General features: G+C 43.2%; 1 protein-coding gene across 2 annotated transcripts in view; it reads right to left on the bottom strand.

Annotated features, from left to right (window-relative positions):
* The window catches only part of LOC115131993 (nucleolar protein 4-like), a 126710-nt gene that overhangs the window by 51909 nt on the left and 53487 nt on the right, over positions 1 to 21314 (bottom strand). For both annotated transcript variants that reach the window (XM_029664139.2, XM_029664140.2), the window contains exon 4: positions 19146 to 19255. In XM_029664139.2, coding sequence (XP_029519999.1) covers positions 19146 to 19255 — 110 coding nt within the window. The remainder of the gene's footprint in view (positions 1 to 19145; positions 19256 to 21314) is intronic.

Here is a 21314-nt window from a genome sequence, read left to right as displayed (position 1 = left end):
AGACCTGTCTGCTCTGCTCTCATATCCAGCCAGCTCTCTAGACTCTGTCTATTGTTCTCTTTGTTAAAGTGTGGAGCAGACAGGTGAGCAACAGACCCTCCCTGATGAAATTGGCATTCTTCCACCTGCCCCCTCCCTATCCTGCACTTTTCCTACACCTCCTCCTCCTCTCCTCTTCTCCTCCAATCACATGGATGCATGCTGCATGGATGCTGGTATTTCAACAGGAGCAGTAGCAGCAATGCATTCTCTCTATAAATAGGGAGGAAGGGAGAGCATGTTTATTGGCTGCCATGGAAACTGATCAGGAACAGTAGCCTTGGAAATGAAGTTGATTCTGAAACAATTTGAAGAGGAGAGAAATTACGCACAGTACGACTGCTGGAGATGAAGGCTAAAATACATGGAGGATTCAGACTCCAGGCAATGTAATGCAGATATGTTCAGCAGGATAAATCCCAGTTCAACCAACTGATGTGATTGACCAAATTAGAGAGGCCTGGGGGCCATGTGACAAGACTGAATAAGACATAACAGGCTTCCGTGCAAATTGTGGTGTTTTCTTTCTAACATCTCCTAATGAACATGGAGCTACACATTCATGTCAACAGCAATAAATTCAATAAAGTTCTAAAATAAAAATATATTTTTAACTAGGGCTGGCACAATTACTGTATTTTTTAAACTTTTTTTATTTCACCTTTATTTAACCAGGTAGGCTAGTTGAGAACAAGATCTCATTTACAACTGCGACCTGGCCAAGATAAAGCATAGCAGTGTGAACAGACAGCAACACAGAGTTACACATGGAGTAAACAATAAACAGGTCAATAACACAGTAGAAAAAAAATAACACATCCTAGATCTGAATGAATTGAACAATTCTTATTAAATACGTTTTTCTTTACATAGTTGAATGTGCTGACAACAAAATCACACAAAAATTATCAATGGAAATCAAATTTATCAACTCATGGAGGTCTGGATTTGGAGTCACACTCAAAATGAAAGTGGAAAACCACACTACAGGCTGATCCAACTTTGATGTAATGTCCTTAAAACAAGTCAAAATTAGGCTCAGTAGTGTGTGTGGCCTCCACGTGCCTGTATGACCTCCCTACAACGCCTGGGCATGCTCCTGATGAGGTGGTGGATGGTCTCCTGAGGGATCTCCTCCCAGACCTGGACTAAAGCATCTGCCAACTCCTGGACAGTCTGTGGTGCAACGTGGCGTTGGTGGATGGAGCGAGACATGATGCCCCAGATGTGCTCAATTGGATTCAGGTCTGGGGAACGGGCGGGCCAGTCCATAGCATCAACGCCTTCCTCTTGCAGGAACTGCTGACACACTCCAGCCACATTAGATTTAGCATGGTCTTGCATTAGGAGGAACCCAGGGCCAACCGCACCAGCATATGGTCTCACAGGGGGTCTGAGGATCTCATCTCGGTACCTAATGGCAGTCAGGCTACCTCTGGCGAGCACATGGAGGGCTGTGCGGCCCCCCCAAAGAAATGCCACCCCACACCATGACTGACCCACCGCCAAACCGGTCATGCTGGAGGATGTTGCAGGCAGCAGAACGTTCTCCACGGCGTCTCCAGACTCTGTCACGTCTGTCATGTGCTCAGTGTGAACCTGCTTTCATCTGTGAGGAGCACAGGGCGCCAGTGGCGAATTTGCCAATCTTGGTGTTCTCTGGCAAATGCCAAACGTCCTGCACGGTGTTGGGCTGTAAGCACAACCCCCACCTGTGGACGTCGGGCCCTCATACCACTCTCATGGAGTCTGTTTCTGACCGTTTGAGCAGACACATGCAGATTTGTGGCCTGCTGGAGGTCATTTTGCAGGGCTCTGGCAGTGCTCCTCCTGCTCCTCCTTGCACAAAGGCGGAGGTAGCGGTCCTGCTGCTGGGTTGTTGCCCTCCTACGGCCTCCTCCACGTCTCCTGATGTACTGGCCTGTCTCCTGGTAGCGCCTCCATGCTCTGGACACTACGCTGACAGACACAGCAAACCTTCTTGCCACAGCTCGCATTGATGTCCCATCCTGGATGAGCTGCACTACCTGAGCCACTTGTGTGGGTTGTAGACTCCGTCTCATGCTACCACTAGAGTGAAAGCACCGCCAGCATTCAAAAGTGACCAAAACATCAGCCAGGAAGCATAGGAACTGAGAAGTGGTCTGTGGTCACCACCTGCAGAACCACTCCTTTATTGGGGGTGTCTTGCTAATTGCCTATAATTTCCACCTGTTGTCTATTCCATTTGCACAACAGCATGTGAAATGTATTGTCAATCAGTGTTGCTTCCTAAGTGGACAGTTTGATTTCACAGAAGTGTGATTGACTTGGAGTTACATTGTGTTGTTTAAGTGTTCCCTTGATTTTTCTGAGCAGTGTACATTGTGTGCAAAAGGCATGAGGAGGTAGGCGAATAATTACAATTTAGCAGATTAACACTGGAGTGATAAATGATCAGATGGTCATGTGCAGGTAGAGATACTGGTGTGCAAAAGAGCAGAAAAGTAAATAATTAAAAACAGTATGGGGATGAGGTAGGTAAATTGGGTGGGCTATTTACCGATGGACTATGTACAGCTGCAGCGATCGGTTAGCTGCTCAGATAGTATAATCGTGTAAACGACGGTTATGGATGAAGACCGTCATGTAAATAAAATAACTGTCATAACCATCAACGAACAGCTGACTGAAGACAGGACAGCGGGGCATTTGTGCGGTTGAGTCCGTTTCTGCGGTAACATGGACTCTTAACGTGATGGAACTTTGTTGCTCCTTGCTGGAATGTAGAATGTTTATTCAAATGATGTTAACTGATGTGGCTCATGCAATGAAATGTATATTTTGTAATGTCAGTTGAGTTGAATCAACAAATCACAACACATATTGATGGGTACACTTCCTGCTTTTACTCCCTGCTTTGCTCCTATGGGTACACTCCATCCATTATACTATAATTGACTTGAATGGGGACACCCATTTTATTTCTATGGCGGCACATGTGGTCAGGAGCGGAGGAGGGGAGAAATGAGCAGTGACCACCCTCATTTGGTTGGCCAATACAATCATCCCAAATTCTAGAACCGTCACGGACCTATTTTTAACAAAAGAGAGAATGTTAGCTAACTTAACAGGCAACCCCCTTTTCTTAGAAATCAATGAGGACGTTGGGGGAGCAGCAGGAAGAGTGTATCATTTCTGAACAGAGGTGAGGATATTGATAAGTGTGTGGCGTTTGTTGGCTGGGGAGTAATGTAAATACACACACACACACACACACACACACACACACACACACACACACACACACACACACACACACACACACACACACACACACACCTCGCAGTCCCAGGCAGACCTGGGAGGATTAACAAAGTGCAGACTACAAGCCTCCACTGCAGAGTATTGATCGCACGGAAAACCAGCCGCAGGGAGAGGAAAATACCACCACTGACACATGAACACACATGCACACACTCAAAAACGCACACACCCATTCACTACACACAGATAGCAGACGTGTGTATGCACCTACAGTGTAACAGGGGCAGAAAGACAAAAATGATGCAAACTGAAGATAGCTAAAAAGTGGATGAGGATTGGAATAGCCAAGGTAATGGACACACAGACAGATGAATATCAATGTCTGTTGCACGATATTAAACCACTAGGCCTGTCCGCCAAAGGGCAAATAAAAAGTATTCTATTACTATGAAGACCGGATGGACAATAATCAGTGATTCCAACGGACCTTAATTGATCAGCCACCAAGCCTGGTGAGAAGCTATTTCTGTGGCTGTTGAGTTCAGCTGTCACACAGCTAACAGAGCAGGGCTGGTAGTCCCACTGTGAGATTGGGCTGGGGCTGAGGAGGGGGGAAACTGCTTCTGAAACTATATATCTCTGCAGTCAATTACACTGCCACTGCATGTTACTCTATCCAGTGCTGTCTGACAACAGAAAACGTGAGGGGTAAAAAAAAAAAAAGGCAACAGACTACAGGGCATCGGAACGATCCGCGACTTGTGTTTCCGAATCTCAGCGGAATCTGACGTTGGAACGGTGTCCCATAATTTCTGACCGCAAGGCCATAGACAGAGAGGATGCTCCTCTAGTTGCACAATGTACAGCCAGCGACAGAAAGACAAAACGACAGACAGACACATGGGTATATGAAGCAGATTGCAAGAAACAAGATGCAAGCAAGAAACAAGATGACCAAGAGGAAAGCAAATCCATAAATGTCATGCCTCCGAGCCTATTAATTACAGTACATTGCTGATATGGTGCCCGAGCCCCTGATGCTAAATAGAGAAGGGAAACCATGTTTCTGGTGAATGAAACCATGTTTCTGGTGATAGGCTTATACCCAGAAACATGTTTTTTGGGGGTCCCTAACTCAGGCCTACATGAAGTACATCATGTGCTATAACAAGACAAAGATACTACAAAATATACTAGAAACGTTTACTAATAGTGAGCGCTCCAATTAGTATCTGCCTGAACCAGTGGCGTGTATGAATGGATGCCACAGGAAGTCAGGGTTCACCTAAAACGGTACCATATAAACATAAACAATTATGTATCTTTTGTCTGCCTGTGTTTGATCATTTTCCGTCTATTCGCAAGAGGCTGAATGTATCTCACCGGAGAAAGCATCCGTGCGAGCGAAACAGCGTTGTGTAGGCCGTCTATCTGATGCTGTCTGGTCCAAAAGAGTATGACATTGTTGCCGCCCGTAGCATTGAATGCAAGGAAAGCCAGCGAGCATTTGGTCTCCCTTGATAAAAAAATAAAAATGTAATAATAGCCCATCAGCATTGAGCTAAACTGAGTTAGCTCAACTGTGAATGGTCCTTGCGTAACAAAAGAAAAGTATCAAGGGAAGCCAGATTTGGCTTCATTCCAATCACATCGCATCGAAAGAAAACTCATGCATCCCGATGTGTTGTTGACCTCCGGTGGCCTTTCCTAAATTAACCATGGATGGAGATAGGGACTTAGGGGCTAGTTGTCCATCTGCTCTCTGCTTTGCTGTAGCTCCACATGACTGTTCATGTCTGGTTATAAGCTACGAGGAGCTCATTACAGAGCTAATTTAGTTCTCTGAGACACCAGACCGTACTCCTGATGAAATGCCAACCAAAAATGCTATCCCCATCAAGAGACTGAGCTTGTGTGCAGGGGACTTCCTGAATCATAGTGAACACAACCTGTAACCTTGTGCTTGGTCAGGCTCCCTCTAGCTAGCTCAAAGCATTGGTGTACCCAATAGGGCTTTGATGGTCAGGGAATTTTGAATGACGGTAATTGGCCAGCCAAAGGCCGCAGTCTCCATCATAATCGTTGGAATAGCATTTTTTGACTGACATTTTCTCCTTTCCTCCGCTCCTGACCGCATGTGCTGCCATAGAAATAGAATGAATAGGATGGGCGTCCCTATTGAAGTCAATGAAGACATAATTGGTGGACTGGCGACCATTGCGAGTGTACATATAGGAGCAAAGCAGGAAGTAAAAGCAGGAAGTGTACCCATCAATATACGCTGTGATTTGTTGATTCAACTCAACTGACATTACAAAAAATACATTCCATTGCATGAGCAACATCAGTTAACATCATTTGAATGAACATTCTATATTACCATGGAAATTATTGCATCACAATACCAGGCAGCCATTGTGAGTGCACCCATGAGTTTACCAGTAATTGCCAGGGTTAGAGATCCAAGTCCATTCTATTCATTATGTGATACAACACCTTGCTTGTTTCAGCAAGGGGTAACAAAGATTTATCATGTTGTTAAAGGCATCCTCTGGAACTTTGGCGACTACTAATTATTTTTGAAACCTCCCACTTTGGGCTGGATGTGTCACTGTGTAGTTCATACATGCATAATCTATGAGCAGAATTACTGTGTTTTTTGGCACCTGTGCTGTGCCATTTTCCCTACATTTTCCCCCACGTGGGCCAGCCCCTGGCAATTTGAGTTCTAGCCAATGAGCTTCAGCCCCTCGCCATTTGAGTGACAGCTAGCAAGATGCACACACAGCAAAGCGAGAGAGCAATGACGTGATGCACATATCGGCACGCAATTTTCGGGGATCCCTTTTGGCTCAGGAGCACTACTTTCAGAACTATTGGCTAAAAAGTATACAAAAGTACAGCAGAAATGGACTCAACTGCATGAATGCCCAGCTACCCCGTCTTCAGTCAGGGGTTGGTTCGCCCAAAAATATAAATAAATAATACAAAGGTTATTTTATTTTTATGATGGTCTTCATCCATAACTGTCGGTTACACCAGTGGTTCCCAAACCTTTTTAAAGGAACTCAGTCTGGCTTTCAACTCTTGATTTCCAGATAAACTAGCCCATATCAGCAAAAAAAAATGTAGCCAGGTTTTTTTAGCCCATAGATTTTGTTGAGTCAATCAAATATCACATGAATACACATTAGGCATTGTAAAATGTATAGAATTGCAAGAAAATGTGCTTTAAAACGGCAACATTTTCTCTGCACCCTATGACAAAATGTGTAGAATTGCAGGAAATTGGGGCGGGACGTTCCTCAAAGCTGGAAGGGGGACCTGCGTGAAAACGTTTGGGAACCCCGGGGATACAAGGTTATACAGTAATTTTGCCAGCCCTAGTACTGTGACAAAAGACAATTTGGTCCCTGTTTCTGACTGACTTCAGATTGGCAGATCCTTCAGTTAACCATGTCTGAACAACAAAAAACAGACGCAAAAGTCTTTGCTATTAATATGGTGCTAAACATAACTGACAGACAAGACAGCCACAGGGAGACAAAAGTATTTTCAATAACCCACAATGAGAAACAAATATCCAAGTCCTAGAGATTTCCCACACGGAGCTAGTTTGTCATTCTGTAAGTGTTCCGGTTGAAGGAGTTAAAAGCAACACATCACAACACAAAACGTCAACAGTTCCTCTTGATGAGCACCGTCTGACTAGCTGACAGTCCCCACAACAAGGCTTCAGCTCTACCTCGGAGAAGCCGACTGGCTTCATTTGATGCTGATAGGAACAGACGGCCGATGTAGTGAATTCAGATATGTTTCTCAGTCTGACAATCACGGTCATACATATTTATACGTTGCCTTCTCAAATACATGAATGCACGACTTCATTACAGTGGAGGAAATCCCCTGATCTCCTTCCACAAACTAAGGTTTACTGAATGTGATGGGTTCGGTTGTGGTGGGTGCTTTCAGGAACCTGACATCCTCTCAAACACAGGGATATGAACACACTCTTCCACAAAGGAAAGGGTGACAACTACTCTTCTCTCTCAGTGAGTACTCTCTGAATTAGTGCCTTAGTTAACCAGTCAACATTGTCAACAGTAATATTTTTTTAAATTAAACCAACATGACATTACCATGCCATGATTACCCTGGTAGCCTATTCAAGGGGTTCTCAAAGTATTTTTATATAAAAAAAAGTGTTTTAATGAATATTACTAACAACAACAGAATAAGCTAATTTTGGACAAGGGATCCGTGGAATAAATTTAGAGGGTGTAATACAATACAATGTAACGTTATGAATCTACAATTTATGTTTTTAACCCTGGGCAACATCATGGGCCTGGGATGCTCACAGGGGTATTGGTATCCCCTGCAGTCCTCCACCAATTATACATTTTTCCACTCAATACTTCTTGTATAATTTTTAACATTTTTTTTAACATAAATGCACTATAATTGAAACTTTAAAACTGCTATGTTTTCTCTCTGCCTCATGGCAAAATGTGAAGAATTGCAAGATATTAGCCTTATAAGCTGCATCAACAACACATAATCTCTGCCCCATGACGAAATCTGTAGAATTGCAGGAAATTAGCTTGAAATATGCCCGTCTTTCTCTCCAATGCCTAGAGGCGGGCTCTTAAAATGTTCCTACTGAGGGCCTGCGAACTTGGTTTGTCAAGCCATGGACTGCTGAAGTCATAGAGAAACTTATTGCATGCTTTTTAAAAAAAATATATATATTTTTTACTTGAGTTGTGTTCTGAATTTGCTGTCACAAAAGAGTACCGCGGCACCAAAAAAATTTGAGAACCCCTGTCCTATTCTACAGAATACATGTACACTGCAGTGCAGACCAAGGCAATGCACATTCCAATTTAATTAAGCAGTGCCCTTGGTAACCTCAGTCAATATACTAAGCCTATCTGACCACCCCTCCAGAGGACGGATCAGAGAGGGGAGAAGCAGCTTTAGAGATTGTGGAGAAAAGTCACACTTTCAATGACCTCTACAACCCCATGTGCTTTATCTTTATCCACCTGTCAATAGAGAGCAATAGTAATGGCCTCTTTTTGTCGGCACTAACTACGCCATGATTCGTTGGACAAAGCCTATGGGCAAATGAATGGAGTTTTGGTTAAACGCCGGAAATAAGGTCTGTGGTAAACACAGGCTTAGGAGATCTGACACGTTTTGTTCTATGAGATCATCTTCATCAGCTAACGTCACTTTTTGTGAATTTTGAAGCATTTATGTCATTTTAAAAAAGCATATAAAGCACAATAAAGGTTTCATAATTCATAAAGGTCATGTTAAGTGACTGATATTATCCCATAGAATAAAATGTATAAGATCTCCTAAGCCTGTGTCAACCTCAGACCTTATTTTCTAAGTTTGTCCCAAAACCCTATTCTTTCCCCATTCATTTTCCCCAAAGGAATGGCTGAACGAACCAGAGTTAACTTATTTGCAGGTTTTAGGACTACAAGCTGGTGAGCCCTATAGCCTAGCCTAACCAGAAGCAAGCACAGTCCGCTTTTCACCTGGAGTGATATACTCCTGCCTCTTTACGCAGGATTGGTTCCAGAAGGGAAATGGGTTAATCCTCATACTCGTGGTAGATTTGTGCCTGACTGGATTGAACAGGAATAGGAGTGTTGGACAATACAGTAATCTCTCCAGGTATTTGTTAGAAATCGGGGTCCTCATCACATGGGTTTTTATACACCAGCAGCACTGTTAGCGAAGCCTTACACACATCCCGCGGCAGACAGGGCAGGCAGCACTGGTTGAGCACAGAGAGAGCAGCTGTGGAGAGCCAGGGGCAACAGGGAGCCTGGGGTTCGATCCTCTGTCACCTCACATCTTCCTCTCGAGAACTGCACACACTGCACTGTCTGCCCTGAGAGGAAACCAACTGGGATAAATCAGGATACTACAGTGGGGCCTATGATGTGGTACCAAAACACAGTGCTTCCACCATCCTCCATAGTCAGCCAGGTGTACATAAACACTGCAGAAGTCTCCGTTTTTCATCCTTATCATCTTCCCTAAAAGAACATATTTCCAAATGAGCATGTCCAACTTTCATAGAGTTACTCTTGGGGAAGCACAAAACAATAGGCTATACCATCACAACAGAGAGGTAAGCGACAGATGAAATGGAGAAATATTAGGGAGAGGCAACGAAGGAGTGGGGAGACAGGGAAACACCCACTGCCGCAGTTCTGGAGCTTGACTCAAGGGAAGGACTATGCAGGCAGTCTACCCCTCCAACTGGCTGACTTACTGACTTACAGGGGTCAAGATTTTTTTGTTTTTTTGTTGCAAGGCTTTATCCTTGTGAGGCGCTGGCCGAAGGCAGGGGATGCTAAAGGCGGTTTTAAAGCCCTTAACCCTTAGTCTACTGGAAACCAGCTGCAGTTCCTTTAGGATTCAGACAGAAAAGTTTTGTCTTCCTTCAAATGATTTCTGCCAACTCCATCCTATAGAAACACCATTTGACAGCAGAAAATACTCTGTTGCCATGATTCTGATTGGGAAAGCAGTGGACTGCCGACTGTAGTGGTAAGATACAACTGTTGTGCATATTATTTGACAGTACAGTAGCAACCATAGCCTTTGGCTTGTAGACTTATCAACATTTTGGTGTAGAAATTGGGAAGCAAAAACTTCACCGATTTGTGTGACCCTTGGGCTACTTGGTGTTAGAAGTGGGATGACAGGGCGTGCCTTCAACGAGTTGGTGGCATGTCTGGGCCAAAGATATTATATGCATTATAATATTCCTTGGCATGGGCATAAGGGAGTCGAAAATATAATGTGCACAGGAGTATTGTGAAGTTACAGCCTTTAACACAATTTAAACAACTTCAGTGAGCAACTTCACAAGCACTTGCAGTTGTGGGTTTCCTACTAACTAAAGTTGACTTCTGATGTTGGGACTATGTGTATGTTCCCTCAGCCCTACAGTATGTTCCCTCAATCTTATGTTCCCTCAGCCCTACAGTATGTTCCCTCAACCTTATGTTCCCTCAGTTCCCTCAGCCCCACGTTCCCTCAGACCTACAGTATGTTCCCTCAACCTTATGTTCCCTCAGTACCCCAAGCCCTCAGTTCCCTCAGCCCCACGTTCCTTCAGCCCCGGTCACCTGTCACCAATGATTCAATACTTCAGTGGGTCCTAGGCCATATAATTGTACATATTTGAGCCAATTATACAAATTACTTTGAGTAGATCAAATCAGATTGTATTTGTCAGCGCCGAATACAACGGGTGTATACTTAACAGGGAAATGCTTGCCTACGAGCTCTTCCCAAAGATGTAGAGTTAAAATATTAACACAAAAGGAATAAAATACACAAGAATGGAGCTACAGTGCCTTCGGGAAAGTATTCAGACCACTTGACCTTTTCCACATTTTATGTTACAGCCTTATTCTAAAATGTTTATTTTTTATTGTCCTCATCAACCTAGACACAATACCCCAAGATGACAAAGCAAAAACAGTGTTTAAGACATTTTTTCTCATTTATAAAAAATGTCTAAATGAAATATTACATTTTACATAAGTATTCTAAATATTACATTTTACATAAGTATTCAGACCCTTTACTCAGTACTTTGTTGAAGCACCTTCGGCAGCGATTAGAGCATAACGTTTTCTTGGGTATGACGCTACAAGCTTGGCACACCTGTATTTGAGGAGTTTCTCCTATTCTTCTCTGAAGATCCTCTTAAGCTCTGTCAAGTTGGATGGGGAGCGTCGCTGCACAGCTATTTTCAGGTCTCTCCAGAGATGCTCGATCGGATTCAAGTCCGGGCTCTGGCTGGGCCACTAAGGACATTCAGAGACTTGTCCCAAAGCCACTCCTGCGTTGTCTTGGCTGTGTGCTGTTGGAAGGTGAACCAACTTTTCAGGGAAGTTAGGAACCAATATACACAGGCAGTTAGGAAAGCTAAGGCTCACTTTTTAATGCAGAAATTTGCATCCTGTAGCACAAACTCAAAAACGTTCTGGGACACTGTAAAGTCCATGGAGAATAAGAACACCTCCTTCCAGCTGCCTACTGCACTGAGGCTAGGAAACTGTCATCACCGATAAATCCACTATAATTGAGAATTTCAATAAGCATTTTTCTACGGCTGGCCATTCTTTCCACATGGCTTACCCCTACCCCGGTCAACAGCCCTGCCTTCCCCACAGCAACTCACCCAAGCCTCCCCGATTTCTCCTTCACCCAAATCCAGATAGCTGATGTTCTGAAAGAGCTGCAAAATCTGGACCCCTACAAATCAGCTGGGCTAGACAATCTGGACCCTCTCTTTCTAAAATGATCTGCCAAAATTGTTGCAACCCCTATCACTAGCCTGTTCAACCTCTCTTTCGTATCGTCTGAGATTCCCAAAGATTGGACAGCTGCAGCGGTCATCCCCCTCTTCAAAGGGGGAGACACTCTAGACACAAACTGCTACAGACCTATATCTATCCTACCCTGCCTTTCTAAGGTCTTCGAATGCCAAGTTAACAAACAGATTACCGACCATTTCGAATCCCACCGTACCTTCTCCGCTATGCAATCTGGTTTCAGAGCTGGTCATGGGTGCACCTCAGCCACACTCAAGGTCCTAAATGATATCATAACCGCCATCGATAAGAGACATTACTGTGCAGCCGTATTCATCGACCTGGACAAGGCTTTCGACTCTGTCAATCACCACATTCTTATTGGCAGACTCAACAGCCTTGGTTTATCAAATGATTGCCTTGCCTGGTTTACCAACTACTTCTCTGATAGAGTTCAGTGTGTCAAATCGGAGGACCTGTTGTCCGGACCTCTGGCAGTCTCTATGGGGGTGCCAAGGTTCAATTCTCTGGCCGACTCCCTTCTCTGTATACATCAATGATGTCGCTCTTGCTGCTGGTGATTCTCTGATCCACCTCTACGCAGACGACACCATTCTGTATACTTCTGGCCCTTCGTTGGACACTGTTAACTAACCTCCAGACGAGCTTCAATGCCATACAACACTCCTTCCGTGGCCTCCAACTGCTCTTAAATGCAAGTAAAACTAAATGCATGCTCTTCAACCGATCACTGCCCGCACATGCCCGCCCATCCAGCATCATTACTCTGGACGGCTCTGACTTAGAATATGTGGATAACTACAAATACCTAGGTGTCTGGCTGGACTGTAAACTCTCCTTCCAGACTCACATTAAGCATCTCCAATCCAAAATTACATCTAGAATCGGCTTCCTATTTCGCAACAAAGGATCCTTCACTCATGCTGCCAATCATACCCTCGTAAAACTGACCATCCTACCGATCCTCGACTTCGGCGATGTCATTTATAAAATAGCCTCCAACACTCTACTCAACAAATTGGATGCAGTCTATCACAGTGCCATCCGTTTTGTCAACAAAGCCCCATATACTACCCACCACTGCGATCTGTACGCTCTCGTTGGCTGGCCCTCGCTTCACTCTCGTCGCCAAACCCACTGGCTCCAGGTCATCTACAAGTCTCTGCTAGGTAAAGCCCTGCCTTATCTCAGCTCACTGGTCACCATAGCAGCACCTACTCGTAGCACGCGCTCCAACAGGTATATCTCACTGGTCACCCCCAAAGCCAATTCATCCTTTGGCCGCTTTTCCTTCCAGTTCTCTGCTGCCAATGACTGGAACGAACTGAAAAAAATCACTGAAGCAGGAGATTCCCATCTCCCTCACTAACTTTAAGCACCAGCTGTCAGAGCAGCTCACAGATCACTGCAACTGTACATAGCCCATCTGTAAACAGCCCATCCAACTACCTCATCCCCATACTGTATTTATTTATTTTTCTTGCTCCTTTGCAACCCAGTATCTCTACTTGCACATTCATCTTCTGCACTTCTACCATTCCAGTGTTTAATTGCTATATTGTAATTACTTCGCCACGATGGCCTATTTATTGCCTTAACTCCCTTATCTGACCTCATTTAAACTCACTGTATATAGACTTTTTTTCTACTTTATTTTTTTCTACTGTATTATCGACTGTATGTTTTGTTTATTCCATGTGTAACTCTGTGTTGTTGTATGTGTCGAACTGCTATGCTTTATCTTGGCCAGGTCGCAGTTGCAAATGAGAACTTGTTCTCAACTAGCCTGCCTGATTAAATAAAGGTGAAATACATCAAATAAAAAACCATTACCCCAGCCTGAGGCCCTGAGTGCTCTGGAGCAGGTTTTCATCAAGAATCTCTCTGTACTTTGCTCTGTTCATCTTTGCCTCAATCCTGACTAGCCTCCCAGTCCCTGCCGCTGAAAAACATCCCCACAGCATGATGCTGCCACCACCATGCTTCACCCTAGGGATGGTTCCAGGCTTCCTCCAGACGTGACGATTGGCCGTTCAGGCCAAAAAGTTCAATCTAGGTTTCATCAGACCAGAGAATCTTGTTTCTCATGGTCTGAGAGTCTTTGGGTGCCTTTTGGCAAACTCAGAGTGGGCTGTCATATGCCTTTTACTGAGGAGTGGCTTCCGTCTTGCCACTCTACCATAAAGGCCTGATTGGTGGAGTACTGCAGAGATGGTTGTCCTTCTGGAAGGTTATGGAGGCCACTGTGTTCTTGGGGACCTTCTAAGCTGCAGACATTTTTTGGTATCCTTCCCCAGATCTGTGCCTCGACACAATCCTGTCTCGGAGCTCTACGGACAATTCCTTCGACCTCATGGCTTGGTTTTTGCTCTGACATGCACCGTCAACTGTGGGACCTTATATAGATAGGTGTGTGCCTTTCCAAATCATGTCCAATCAATTGAATATACCACAGGTGGACTCCAATCAAGTTGTAGAAACATCAAGGATGATCAATGGAAACAGGATACACCTGAGCTCAATTTCAAGTCTCATCGCAAAGTGTCTGAATACTTATAAGGTATTTTGATATTTAATTGTTTATAAATTTGCAAACATTTATAAAAACCTGTTTTCGCTTTGTCATTATGGGGTATTGTGTGTAAATTGCTGAGTTTTTTATTTGTATTTAATCCATTTTAGAATAAGGCTGTATGTAACATAACAAAATGTGGAAAAAGTTAAGGGGTCTGAATACTTCCCGAAGGCACTGTATATACAGGGAGTACCAGTACCAGATCAATGTGCAGGGGTATCAGGTATTTTAGGTAGATATGTACATGAAAGCAGGGTAAAGTGACTAAGCATCAGGATATATAATAATAAGTAAAGAAAAGAGTAGCAGCAGCATATGATTAGTGTAAAAGTGTGTGTGTATGTGCGTGCGTGTGTGTGTTTGTGTTGGTATGTGTTTGTGTTGTTGGTATGCATGTGTGTGTTATGTGTGTGCTTGTGTGTGTTATGTGTGTGCTTGCGTATTGCATGTGAAGGTGTGTGGGTTTTGTGTGAGTGTTAGTGTGTATATATAGTAGGTGCTGAGATACTATTCAGGTCATTGGTATATTGACAAAAGTTCAAGGTCATAGTGATTGAACATAATTCAGTAGGTCCCATATATTACTTACATATTCATGTGGAAAATGCTGAAATACTCAGCCTTTTCTGCCTTATAATAAGCATTTGTGCCAAATAGAGCTGCACATTGCCGTAGTTTTTAGCGTGTGTTCATAGCGTACATACTATACATTACTGTGTTTGAATTGTGTACATTCTGCTTACATATTTGTTGTCATTATTTTCTGTTTATTTTCTGACTGTATATTCTGTTTATTGTAGAAGCACCATTTCACAAAGTCAATTCCTGTATGCAAATCTATTTGGCGAATAAAGGTGATTCTGATTCTTGACTGAAATTGGTTCAGTGGACAAGTAGAGGGCTGAGGGAACATAGCGTTGACTGGGGGACTGGGGGAACATAGTGCTGAGGGAACATATTAGTGCTGAGGACTGAGGGAACATGCCGTTTCATCAGTATCTCAAAGTATCCACTTATAAGACAGACAGATAGCTAGCTATCTATTTAGCTACGCAGCAAGCTAATTTACCAGAGATGCAAAACGTTAGGCTAACTGTCAAATGTTGGCAAGCTAACGCTCCTCCCTAACGTTACCTCCATTCACTTACCGTAAATACCGTGGCTCGGCTACTTTGAAGCGATAATAATGTTGACAGAGCTTGCAAACGTACCCCAGATATAAATACAAAAGCTGACAGGTATTAACGTTTGAATGTTTAGCCTTTTTTTAAAGTAGCTAGCTAGGTCTTTTGGGGTAACGGCTCGCTGGCCATCAGGGGGAACCGTCCAGGGAAAGTGTTACCATAGTAACATTGAACCTCGAAATTGAACTTCTATATGTCACATTATTTCAAACCTCTCAGGGTGAAATTATAATAGCTACAATGTATCCTGCCCGGGCTTGCAAATTTTTCAGCGGCCAGGTAACTAGGAAGAGATAATATACAAAGCAAATTGCCGTACACTATTATTCTGAAGTGATTACTGTATTAATGCAGATGGACACGCGATTGTATTTTGCGGTGCGGGATTGTACTGTGCGATGCGGAATGTGTGCGGTGCGGAGCAGGATTGTACTGTAGAGAATTGTGCTGCTTGGTCATTCTGCATCCCACAGAGAACAATGTGACATACAGAATGGCCTGCGACGATACACACTATACGTAAATATGCACTTTTAACAGTATGCTGTTGCTGCATAGCGAACATCTAAAGAACATGATGAATTATCACTAGGACAATTTATAAAACGCTATTATGTTAATTAATCAAATAAATCAGCGCATATTGTTTAATTGGATAATAAGGATGGCTAATAACACATGTATGTGCGATGTTAGATGTCAGGTGCAGTACCTTCTTGGAATAAATGTTTGATATTTATATTATATTTGAATGGTAGGCTATTATACTACATGTTAAGTTGTGAGAGAATCGAATAGATTGTTCACTTCTACGGCACACTATTCGCTATAATACATGCATTGATAGAAAATATAGCCTAGGGCTTATCGAAAGGCTAAAAGGCCTAAGGCTATTATAGAAAACTAAATGTATGAAGCATTTTTATCAGCTATTAATTGTTTTGAAATTATTATATATTTGCGTAAGAATAAAGAGAAAAGTGGAGGTGTAATTGCCACAACATTGTTTCCCACAGCTGGCGAAAATAGCTTCTACATAGCGCACAGCTCAGCAGATGAAAATAACAACACAACCATATCATGTGAAAGAAATGCTTACCTTCACTTCTGATGGTGAATTTTCAAGTGTGAATGTCAAACCCCTCTATAATTGCCTCCCCCTTGCCGGTCTCTTTATTCGCTTCTAATTCTAAAGACAATGTTCTGCTATGGGAGCAAGTACAGGACCCTCCGAGACTCGCACTGGCAACCAGCCCCAAAGACGGAGGCGTGGCGGCGATAACTGACGTCACACCTTGTGCAAAAGATGGACTGCTATACAGTGGGTTGACTAAATCCATTTCAATTGTCATTGGCTTCTTTAGACAGGCTTTTACTACCGTCCCTCTGCCTTTCCCATCTCCCCTCTTCCCTTTGTTAATTCCCAGAACATTGCTTTCTTTCTCTACAAATGCCCATACCGGACTTTTCATGCTACCTTTTCACTCTCACTTTTTCGTTGACAGGAAAGTAAAATTAAAATGTAAACGTGGATTAATAATTTACTTAGCTAAAGAGTAGGCCTGTTAGTCCGGAAGCCTTTGGGCAGTATATAAAAAAACAATCATAAATGGAATAACTGGTTAAACCTTTTGAAATCTTTTCACAATCTCTAAATACTGATACAAGGTTATAATAAATAGGCTTGATGATTTAACTTGCTTTTGAATTAAGCATTACCACAGAAATATGTAATTGATATATCAAAATAACAATCTGTTTACAAATAAGTGAGCGATCCACAAAGTATCAATAGCCTACAGTAGCATACAGTGCACACAACGGAGGCATTTATTAAAGAAACGTCTATGCCTCAAGATTTGACCACACAATAGTCATCTTTCATCAGAAAGGATTTTTTAGTAATGGAGTACAAAGGTCTAAAAAAAAGTCTAACTTTTAAAAAGATTTATACCCTATCCACGTGAGTCCGTTTACAGGGAGTCAACAGATGCTTTGTGTGTCAATAAACTGCATTTACGCCCTCTGAGACAGATTTATAGGGAACTTCTGCCACCTACAGGCGAAACGTGGAAAGTGTATGTCTAAACAAAACACAATTTCACCACGAAGAGCAAGAAATTTGTCTGGATCCAATGTGGTAACTGTTATAATATGTGAACCAGTAACACAAACAGTAAATATTGATGAGTGTAGTCCTTTGAAATGGTCCATAGGTCGGCAGGCAGTGGTTAGAGCGTTGGGCCAGTAGCCGAAAGGTTGCTAGATCGAATCCCCGAGCTGACAAGGTAAAAATCTGTTGTTCTGCCCCTGAACCAGGCAGTTAACCCACTGTTCCTAGGCCATTGTTGTAAATAAGAATTTGTTCTTAACTGACTTGCCTGGTTAAATAAAAAAGGTCAGCACCAGGTGCATCTTCAATCCCTGTCGTTATAGTGACCAAGACAATACATTGATTCTGAGCTGCGTTCTCCCCTCTATAAAACTCATATTGGTTAGAAAGAGAAGATCTACATTGACCATATGTGTGCCTGTCTTTTTCAATATGCAAATGACACCTGTTTGATCTTATAAATGGACTGCTTTTTATTCGTCATCATTATCGTGTAACTCCTCATTTGATAAACTAGTCTTTTTTTTTATAAAACATTTTTTTTAGGGGGTGGATCATCTTTAATATTGAGGATAGTTTGTCACGTCCATCAGTGTAATTGTCTGCATCATAAAACTACAAGCTAGTCTTTACTTTAACTGGTATCTTATGTGGTTTCTTCCTTTAGCCCTCTAGTAATTATAGCCTACCTACCCCCACCTTTATGTCTCCCCTGCCACCTCAAGGAAATAAATGAGTTTTCTCAAGAGAAGACAGAATAAATGGGAAAAGGGCCCATAATGGATAATGAACCACCCCTCTTTAATTCTCTCCCCATTGTCACACCTCCCCCTCCTCTCTTCCCCTCCCATCATGGTGCGGGCAGAGCCACCGCCCAGTGTCTACAGACTACAGGAAGGATGCTTGGTAATTTCCTCCTTTATTGAATTGGGCTGGACATGCGTGTCCTGATGGGGTAGTTCTCTCTCTCTCTCTCTCTCTCTCTCTCTCAGTCTCTGCTGAAAATCTCCAGCTAAAAGCCACATCAGCTCTATAGAGTGGTCACTAGTTGGTACAGGCCTAACCCTAACCTTAACCACACTGCTAACCCTAATGCCTAACCCTAACGATATTGACAATTTTGACATTGAAGCTGGCCCATCAAATGGAAATTGCTTAGTTCTGCCTCCAGGAAAAGATTCATGACAAACTTTTCTCACACCTCAGTTAATTAGACTGACGCTTAGAGGCTTTGTTAATTGGAATGAGCTGAACCCCATTCCCTCCTTGGTTATCATACCAGACACACACACACACACACACACACACACACACACACACACACACACACAACACACACACACACACACACATACATATTTTCGCAAGCACGCACACACACATACACACACTTTCCTATTTGTGCTTGATTGGCAGTCCTGAATGATTCTGTCTATGCTCTTATACAGATAGCCAACCTGGCATTGGGGATGGAAGATAGGGGGCTGTCGAGGGAGGGGGGTAGTGTGTGTGTGTGTGGCACACAGAGAGCCTGATCGAAAGGACTGTGAAGACGGCCACTTCCATCCAACCCTCACCTATTCTGGACAACATAATGTACAGGCTCTTACCTGCTCATTTGTACTCATGTACTGAAGCTTCATCTGCTTCAGATAGGTGGTGGTGAGCGGCATGTTGTAGTCGATGAGATCTGGCACCAGTGATGTCGGTCTGTCATTCTCTGTGAAGATTAAACACACACAAAGTATTATGATTCTCAATCTCCCATAACTCAACATTACTTGCATAACCCTGGTTCTCTGATAATGTGAGTGAGATGTATACATATGGGGACTCGATGGAGGGCACGATCACTACGAAGAACCAATCACACAATGTCTGTCGGAGGTGAGACGCAACTCTCCCGTCCTCAGAGAGTGGCTCTTGCGGACCAGGGTTACGAAAAAATGACCTTGAGTTCTCTTTCAAATACTATTTTTTTAATGTATCACATAAGGAAATATGGCTAACTCCCATATTGCAGACATGCTCTCCGAAGCCAGGGTAGTCCCAACAGAATCATCCCTAAACCCGTCAGGTAGTTAATTCTCGCACAGCATCCAGCCAAACTGACACGATGCTGTACAATTTTCTTTATTTGAACCATTGGTTTTTGATTGGACACCCTACACATACTGTCCTCAGTGTCGTAGTACTGACTTTCCCACTGAAATCATCCTCTTTCGTCTCGAATCCAAAGGACATAAAACAATAGAGGTAAGATAAATATCGATTTATGAGACATGACATGTAGAATTTTCATATTTTAGTATACGATTTGATAATAATGTGACATTTTTATTTTTTGAAGAATTCTCACAAAAACAAGAGTTATCTTTGTGAAATGTCAACGCAGCTGAGTGTACTGCAGAGAGTAGCAGCAGCAGTAGAACAGGGTGGGGGGCAATGCAAATGGTCTGGGTAGCCATTTGATTAGCTGGTCTTATGGCTTGGGGGTAGAAGCTGTTTAGAAGCCTCTTGGACCTAGACTTGGTGCTCCGGTACAGAGATATCTGGGTTTGTAGCATACTCTGTTTCACGGAAACATGGCTAGCTAAGGACATGCTGTCGGAGTCCATACAGCCAACGGAATTCTCAGTGCATCGCACCGACAGGAATAACATCTCTCTGGTAAGAAGAAAGGCGGGGGTGTATGTTTCATGATTAACAACTCATGGTGTAATTGTAATAACATACAGGAACTCAAGTCCTTTTGTTCACCTAGAATTCCTCACAATCAAATGCCGACTGTATTATCTCTCAAGAGAACTCTCCTCGGTTATCGTCACAGCATGTATATCCGCCCGCAAGAGGATACCAAGGCAGCCATCAAGGAACTTCACTGGACATTATGCAAACTAAAAACCATATATCCTGAGGCTGCATTTATTGTAGCTGGGGATTTTAGCTAGGCTCATTTGAGAACAAGGCTACCTAAATTCTATCAGCATATCGATTGTTGTACACGAGCGAGTAACATGCTCGACCACTGCTACTCTAACTTCCACGATGCATACAAGGCCCTCCTCCACCTTCCTTTCAGCAAATCTGACCATGACTCCATCTTGTTGGTCCCCTACTATAGGCAGAAACTAAAACAGGAAGCGCCCGTGCTCAGGTCTATCCAACACTGGTCTGACCAATCGGATTCCACGCTTCAAGATTGCTTCAATGACGTGGACTGGGATATGTTCTGGGTAGCCTCAGATAATAACATTGACGTATACGCTGACTCAGTGAGCGAGTTTATAAGTAAGTGTATAGGAGATGTTGTACCCACTGTGACTATTAAAACCTTCCCTAACCAGAACCTGTGGATTGATGGCAGCATTCGCGCAAAGTTGAAAGAATGTACCATCGCATTCAATCATGGCAAGGCGACTGGAAACATAACTGTATACAAACAGTGTTGTTATTCCCTCCGCAAGGCAATCAAACAAGCAAAGTGTCAGCATAAAGACAAAGTGGAGTCGCAATTCAATGGCTCAAACACAAGACATATGTGGCAGGGTCTACAGACAATCATGGATTACAAAAATAAATTTAGCCCCGTCGAGGACATCAACGTCTTGCTTCCAGACAAATTAAACAACTTCTTTGCGCGCTTTGAGGACAATACAGTGCCACTGACGCGGCCTGCTACCAAAGACTGTGGGCTATCCTTCGCCGTGGCCGACGGGAGTAAAACCCTCGCAAGGCTGCTGGCCCAGACGGCATCCCTAGCTGCGTCTTCAGAGCAT

This window comes from Oncorhynchus nerka, linkage group LG7 (genome assembly GCF_034236695.1).
Source record: "Oncorhynchus nerka isolate Pitt River linkage group LG7, Oner_Uvic_2.0, whole genome shotgun sequence".
Taxonomy (NCBI): domain Eukaryota; kingdom Metazoa; phylum Chordata; class Actinopteri; order Salmoniformes; family Salmonidae; genus Oncorhynchus; species Oncorhynchus nerka.
The sequence above is the reverse complement of the archived record's forward strand: the minus strand, read 5'-3'. Positions and strand labels throughout refer to the sequence as shown.